Source organism: Branchiostoma belcheri, unplaced genomic scaffold (genome assembly GCF_001625305.1).
Source record: "Branchiostoma belcheri isolate BF01 breed outbred unplaced genomic scaffold, Haploidv18h27 scaffold186, whole genome shotgun sequence".
Lineage (NCBI taxonomy): Eukaryota > Metazoa > Chordata > Leptocardii > Amphioxiformes > Branchiostomatidae > Branchiostoma > Branchiostoma belcheri.
The window spans coordinates 204915-213149 of NW_017803335.1; the positions used below are offsets into that span (position 1 = coordinate 204915).

At 41.1% G+C, this 8235-nt stretch overlaps 1 protein-coding gene across 1 annotated transcript in view; it reads left to right on the forward strand.

Moving 5' to 3' along the window:
- Nucleotides 1-4722, forward strand: part of LOC109467655 (protein cramped-like) — a 19052-nt gene extending 14330 nt beyond the window's left edge. Inside the window, exon 12 of the mRNA XM_019765697.1 lies at nt 4205-4722. Within this exon, the coding sequence (XP_019621256.1) occupies nt 4205-4393 (189 nt within the window). The 3' untranslated portion in view covers nt 4394-4722. The remainder of the gene's footprint in view (nt 1-4204) is intronic.
- Nucleotides 4723-8235: the final 3513 nt, after the last annotated feature.

Sequence of the window (8235 nt, forward strand, 5' to 3'; positions counted from 1 at the left end):
TAAACCTGCTTTCCCTTCTGGTCTCTCAGTCACTGACGAAAGCTAGTGGATACTAGCTGAAACGTCTGACGTTTTCAAAATCATATCCAGTTGCTTGAGTAACTGTTTTTTGGCAAAAATACATGTATTACAAAACGCCCCTTCAATAGCCCTTTGGTGAATCTCTGAAGGGAAAGCTGTACATTGTACATGTACTCTTAGTACATAAATATGGGGTATTTTGACTTCTGTAAATGCTGGTAGTCAATTTGTGCATGCAATGCTTGTGCATGCTCTGCTGGTGTTCATGATTGTGTTTAGCAAATCCACCCAGATGAAAGAAATTTCCCCATCAATACCCACCCAATTTTTTTTTATTAACGTCAATCGTTGTACCATAGCAGCATGCAATTTACATGATAATTATGCCAGGAAGCTACTGGATAGGTTTTTAACTTCTGGATAGATTTTGAAAACAGATGTTTTAAGTCGCATCCGCTACTTTCATTAGTGACTGTTAAATTCGTCAGTGACAGTTAATTCCCAGTCACTGACGTAAAGTAGTGGATGCTACTTGAAGCATTTGACAGTTTTTAAAATCTATCCAGTTGCTTGTAATGAGTCACAATTCCTATGTGTATCTCCTTAGACCATGTTGCTTTCATTATAATTATGGATGACATTCATGTGTGCATTCGTCCATCCCCCCACACTGACCACACTGTAAATCATACAAAGCAGCTGCAAGATGAACAAATGATTGACAGTTGATACAGTCATAGAATGCAAAAAAAAAAAAAATGTGAAGAAATGAAAATGAAGAGTCTATTATTCGACATACCATACTGTGTTTAGTCATTTGTTCAACCTTCATGAGCACATATAGATTTCATGACAACTAACTTTTTTTATTTGCATGCTCGCATCAGGTTTGGGTTCCCAGAGGATGTCATCCATATAATCAAAATCAACATGGCCTTACCTGGATGTCTAATCTTGATCAACGTACATAATCTGTACTCATTATTTTCCAGCGACCCTTCAATCTCCTGAAAAGGCCAAGAACATGTCCCTGGGGGGAGGCTCTGTCCTGTTCAGTGAGGAATCCAGGGACTCCCTGGCATCTAAACATGCACTGGATGTGAGTACCACCCTCAATCCTGGATTGATCATATCAGTGGCATAATTACCTCCATGAAATGTGTCATGGAGGTTATATTTTCAGTTGCGTTTATCTGTCCGTCTGTCCGTCTGTTGGTCAACAAGATAACTCAAGAACGCCTGGATGGATTGGTTTCATACTTGGTGTGTTGGTAGGGTGTGACAAAAACTAGAAATGATTAGATTTTGGTCCCCCTAGTGGCTTCCCTTGGTACTGCAGCGCAACTTCCGGTTTTGATATCTCGCGATCTGGACATGCTAGGGTCATGAAATTTTGATGGAAGGTAGCTCTCGTGCTTGGGAAGAAGTCATGTGAGTTTGAGCCCCCTAGCGGCTTGTTCTGGAACTGCAGGGCACTTTCTGGCGAAATGTTTAAAAGCCAATAAGTCCAAACAGGAACAACATATTTTCATTTTTTTTGGTGTGTAGGTAGCTGAGAGAGAGATGTACATAATTAAATGCAAATTATGCAAATGAGGACTTTATTTGCATAATTAATGAGGACATTCTATAATTACAGTGTTTTACATTATACTACTTACATACATGTAATGTATGTAACCTATGGCAGGCGGAACTTCAACAGATACTAATTATGCAAATGATTACCTAATTTGCATAATTAATGCGAAAATTCTATGATTTCGTAATGGTGACTGATGAGAATGTCATACGTGGGACATCTGTAAGTTAATCAAAAGTTAACATACATCACGATGCCTATATCATGTTAATGCAGAGGTCATTTGCACAATTAAAGAAGAAATTTACATTTACATATCAAGATCATATTTCATGGAGGTATGAGATCTCGGAATTCTAGTTTCCCAAAATGATTTCATCAGGTTGGTAGAACATAGGATATTGGAATTTACTTAATAAACACAACCAGTACTTCTCTCACCACCGTACTTCTCTCACCGTACTTCTCTCACGGTACTTTCATGTCTATCAGACACCTTCCTCAGAAAAACGGGAACCAGACGAACCTTATTATCATGGACTTTGCTAAAGCCTTTGATAAGGTCCCTCATCTACAGCTGATACACAAACTCCAATTTTAAGGCATTACTGGTAAGGCACTTGTCTGGATCCAGAATTTCCTGCAGGGCCGCTCACAAACTGTAGTGCTAGACGGGGAGCGCTCGGACCCAGTGCCTGTAACATCGGGCGTACCCCAGGGTACAATCCTGGACCCGATTCTCTTTCTAGCATATATCAATGACCTTCCTAAATATGCTGCACATGCTAAAGTCAGGCTTTTCGCCGACAACTGCATCTTGCAGATGAGTATTAAGGAAGAAGACGATTGTAAAAGACTGCAGTATGACATCAATAGTATCTGTAGTTGGGAGAAGGAGTGGCTGATGGCCTTCAACTCATCAAAATGTGAGGTGATGACCGTCCCTTCTTCTAGGAACCCAATAACGTTTCCCTATACCCTCCATGACCACATTCTAACTAAAGTAAGTACCACCAAATATCTTGGTGTCTCCATCTCCTCAAACTTGACCTGGGGCAGACATGTTGAATTAGTTACAACAAAAGCAAACAGAACCTTAGGAATGCTGAGACGCTGCCTGCGAATCTTAAGCAATGCAGCAAAGGAGAGAGCCTACATGGCTCTTGTAAGACCTTCCTTAGAGTATAGCTGTAGTGTCTGGGACACCCACAAAGGACCAGGTGAGTAGGGTGGAGATGGTCCAGCATAGAGCAGCCCGTTTGTCTACTGTGACTACAGATGTTCATTGACAAGTTCTGTTACATCTATGTTGCAAAACCTGGGTTGGCCATCTCTGGAAGTACGCCGGAAGATCGTCCGCCAGGTCATGTTTTATAAGATCGTACATAACGCTGTCTCCGTCCCACACTCAACCAGGATTGTCCCGGTGGCTCGATGCTCCAGCCGCATCAAACATTGCAGGCCATCGCGAGCAGAAACAACTTCTACAGGCTCTCGTTTTTCCCCCGCACCATCAGGGAATGGAATGAACTTGAGTCTGGTGTGGCGGAGGCGGGGTCTTTCACCCAGTTCAAATCTGAACTGGCGAGGACCCTGCTGCATTGAGCCACACCATCATGTCTTGTATATATGTAAATATCACTAACTCACTAATGCACTTGTCCCGTCTTTAGCACACATAAAATCAGTTGTTTTATGTTCCCTTCTCAGTTATTCCTTTTTTTCTCTTTGTTTTTTATCACAATTGTAATTAACAAAGCGCAACGGCTGCCAATAATCCTACGCTGTAGGGCTGGGCATTAAGGAAAAACAGAAGAGCTTCTGACTGGAGTTCTGCTTCTTGCTGCTATACACATGTACAAATGTATGTAGCCAAAGTCAGTCCCAGTGATGAACCGGGACGAGGGGGGATACAAACTTAGACATAAGTCACATTTGAGATTGTGTTCTTGCCATCAAAGCACCACCTACTTTGACTTAACATATAGCAGTGGAAGTGCTGTCATTGAGCATTACAAAACAGAAGTTTGTGTAAAGATATTGACAAGCTGGGCGATGTTGTTTATTCATAGTACAATCACTCACTCACTCACAATGCTAAACTTTATTCCGGTGCAAAGGGTTCACAAGGATCAAATGTTCAACGACTGTTGCCTTCATCGAGATACAAAATGACCAATCATCTGCAAGAGTTACAGACATGTGACCTTATTCACACGAGACTCTATGGATAAGTCAGCAATTGGTCAAAAGTGTCAGGGAGTCACATATCTGTCTTGTGTGAATCAGATCATGTGTCTGAAACTCTCATGGATTTATGTTTGGAATTATTCATCTTGATGAAGGTGACACTGGTCTTTGAAAATTTGATGCCTGTGTACAATGTATCTGTATCTGTATAGCCGGTATACTGCCCTTCAGCGTAACACACCAGCTATAAAGGCATGCGGCACGGCGACAGCTGCAGCTGGCTACATTACTCTGAACCACTTGTTACACCCAACCCTTTGTGTAGGAATAAAGTTAAGCGTCATACTATGATTACTACCAACACGGATGAACTATATTAACATTGTTTTATTTGTTTGTTATGTTCTACAGGTGGACACCGCCCTCCACGCCATGATGAATGAGAACAGCGTGGATTACATCGCTAAGTTCTCGGAGCTGGCGGCCCAGGTGGCCGGGTGTGCCACGCCCTCCACCACCAGAACAACTGACAGTGACACTGAAGCACTGGGCTTCTCATGCTTAGCTGCAACAGATGTAGATATGAGTGAAAAAAGATAGTGGCAATGCTGTATCTCATTCAGCTTTTTGCAGTAAGGCAGAACTTGATTATGCAATCACTATATTTTTGGCTAATTGCAATTAAAGATATTTATATCATGCAACAGACCTTTAGAAAGATTCACAGCTATCAAAAAGAGAGTTTTCTCACAGATATTCTTGTTTGCATCCCTAAAATCACTGAATACATTTTAAATATTGTACACTGGTCTCTCTTATTCTCTTTGTTATTTGCACAGTATCAGTGACGAGAGTGTAGGTGTGCTATTATGCACTAGCATTGTCAAATATGTGCTCAATTATCACAATAAAACCCAACAGTAACACTGTATGCTGTGTTGTGTCTGTGTATGTATTTTAGTTCTTCCTTGGACCATACTCACTATCAAGCCTTCATATCCTGGTGCAGTGTACATGTATGTAAGGCGAATTTTCGGCGGTTTCCAAAAAAAAAAAGGTTTTAAGGTGTCCTCCCTGTAATTTGGCATTTTAGCTTTCCATCATTTTCTCACAAAGAAATTTAGAAAGAACTATAGTTGTACTGAATATTGATACCTGGGTACAAAAGGGTTATGAATATGATTTTTTTGGACCATATGGATGACGTCATCACATTTTATTGCCCCAAATGTAATTATCTTTAAAGTTATAATATAGCACTTTGGTACAAGTAACTGAAATAAAAGTATGATTTTCATGTGCATAATGGTCAAAGCTACAAACGTACGTTTGCACAAATTGATATCTACTAATTATCTGTAGTTATTAGAGAATAACCTAATTGCCTAATTAAAATTTAGTTATTCTGTAATAACTACGGGTAATTAGTAGATATCAATTTGTGCAAACGTACGTTTGTAGCTTTGACCATTATGCACATGAAAATCATGATACTTTTATTTCAGTTACTTGTTTGTTTGTTTTTATTTGTTTACCCAGGGTGTACATATCGCCACTAAGGCGTTTTTCAATGTGCCCTGCAGGCATATATAAATAAAATATACAAGAAAATAACAGATATAACAAAATGATAAGTCAACTTATAAGTACAAATTAAAGTCAACTTAGTACAAATAAAAGTAAAAGTACTATATAATGCCGCAACTCAGTAAGGTGGTAATAAAACAAACTTGTCAACCAAGAGCCACAACTCATAGTAATTAAGGCAATAATACAAAAACAAATCAAGGAAATAACAAAGGAATATAACAAAGGAATTTGCATATGAATGCTGTTTGATAACAAGTTATGATGTGGCAACACACTCCTGGTTGTAAAGGCGCTTAAAGGAAGAAACAGAATCTGCTCTTTTTAACTGAGGTGGGAGTGAGTTCCATAATGTGGCACCAGTACAAGAGAGGGATTTCTTTTTATATTGAAGTTGAGCTTTTGGCAGTTGTAGCCCACCCTGTGATCTATAATAAGGCGTGTATTGTGTGTGTGTACCTCCCTTAGCTGTGTGAACAGACCTGAGATGTGGGAAGGGGACATGTCGTGTAGGGCCTTGTAAACAAGCACTGCTTTATTCCTCTTGTGCATCTCAATCACTGGGGTCCAGCCAAGTCTGTGGAGTATGGTATCACTAGGTGTGTAGTGATCGCACCCCAGGATCACCCTCCCCGCCCTGTTCTGTAGTTTCTGTAGTTTATCGATGCCGCCCTTGGTACCTTGATCCCAGACAGTACTGCAGTAGTTTAAGTGGGGGAGAAAAAGGGATGTGTATATTGTCATTAAGGCTTCTCTATTGATAAATGGTTTCAATCCCTTCATGATACCAATAGCGTGAGACAACTTCTTAGTTACATGTAAGATGTGGTCGTTCCACTGTAAGGCTCTGTCTAGGAAGACTCCCAAGTACTTAAAGGTATTTACCTGATCTAGGTTAGTACCTTCTAGTGTCAGATGTAGGTCACGGCTTGCAGACTTGGCCCTATGTGTCCCTACAAGCATGGATTTACATTACGTGGGATTTAGGGAAAGTTTGTTAGCAGTAAACCACTGCACAAGCCGAGCTGAGTCACTTTGGATTGTCTTTGTTATGGTCAAAATGCTCCGCCTCCGGTGTGCAAAATATATGATGGTATCGTCAGCATACATCGCAATGTTGCATAGCTGGATACAGTTTGGTATGTCATTAATGTATATGATAAAAAGAAGTGGACCAAGGATAGATCCTTGTGGTACACCGCAAGTCACCTGTGAAGTGCTGGACAGTACATTGGCATGTACATTGAGACCTACCAGTAAGGTAAGACCTGAACCATTTGCAGGGCAATTCATTTATACCGTAGATTTTGAGTTTAAGCAGCATTATATCATGGTCCAGTGTGTCGAACGCTCTAGACAGGTCACAGAAAATGACCCCTGTTTGTTGCTTTTTGTCCATTGACTCAATCCAGTCTTCCACTACTGAGTGGAGGGCGGTCTCGCATGAGTGGGCCTTTCTAAAGCCAGATTGGGACTGAGTTAGCAGTTTGTTCTTATTGAAATAGTCATACAATTGATTGTGTACTGCTCTTTCTAGAATCTTAGAAATAGCAGGTAGTATGGACACAGGGCGGTAATTACTGGGGCTGGTCTTATCCCCCTTCTTATGGATAGGCAGAACTTTAGCCTGCTTCCATTTGGTCGGAAATTTCCCTGTGTCGAGAGATCTATTGAAGAGCTTGGTGAGGGATGGGGCGAGAATTTGCGCTCCCACTTTCAGCAACCTGTTGTCAATGTTGTCTAGGCCGGTGGCCTTCTTAATCTTAACTGCTGACAGCTGTTCAGTGACAAACTCCACCGTGATTGGTGAAAAGGTGAAGGTGCTGGTTGCTTTCTTGACAAATTGGACCGGAGAGAAGGGAGAAAGTGCCCCTGAGAGAGACTTATACAAGTCCTCAATTACTTTGTGGAAAAATGTGTTGAAAATCTCGGCCATTCCTTGCTTGTCAGAGGTGCTATGGCCCTCATATTCCAAGCAAGTTACAGTATTTAATGACTTACTGGGTAGCAATTTACGAATTGCCTTCCAGATTCCAGTTTGACCCCCCTCGGATCCCTGGATTATTGACTGAGAGGCATGATCTTTTTTAGCCATCCTGCACATGTAGTTGACCCTGTTCTTCATTACCTTGTAGTTAGCAAGGTCCTCACTAGTACCAGAGCGCTTTGCCTGTCGATACATGTGATCTCTTAGGTTAATGAAATGGCGTAGGTCGTTAGTCAGCCAAGGTGCAGGTGTACCTCTTATTTTCATTTTCTTAATGGGAGCATGTAAGTTGGCTACGTTGCTTACCAAGTCCTGCCATGTTTCCAGTTGTTCATCTACAGTAGGAAGGGTGTCTAAGGTGTGCCATGGTACCTGTGCTAAGTCATGCTTGAATTTCTCTTCATTGAAAGATTTGTATACCCTTCTGCTTGTGACTGTGGGTTGTGACTTAGGGCTCTTGCTTCTATGGTAAGTATAGACCATGGTGTGATCACTAAAGCCCCCCTCATATGTCCCCTGGTTGTGTAGGTGTGCTTTGTCGTTCGTTAAGATGACGTCTATTGAAGTGCTGGAGGTGTCAGTGACTCTAGTTGGTGAAGATATGATGTTGTCCATCTGGTGCAACATACATAAGAATCGTAGCTTTCCTATTGGGCCTGTGTTGTCATTGGTTGACCAGTCACAATTCAAATCTCCCATTACAATGACTTCTTTATCCTCGTCACTAACTTTCAGCATACATTCATCAAATTTCTCAAAGAACTCATGATCATCGGATGGAGGGCGGTACATACTACTAATCAATATTTTCTTACGAGAAGGTGGAATTAGTTCAGTCCATACGGCCTCAAGGCCAAAGTGCTATATT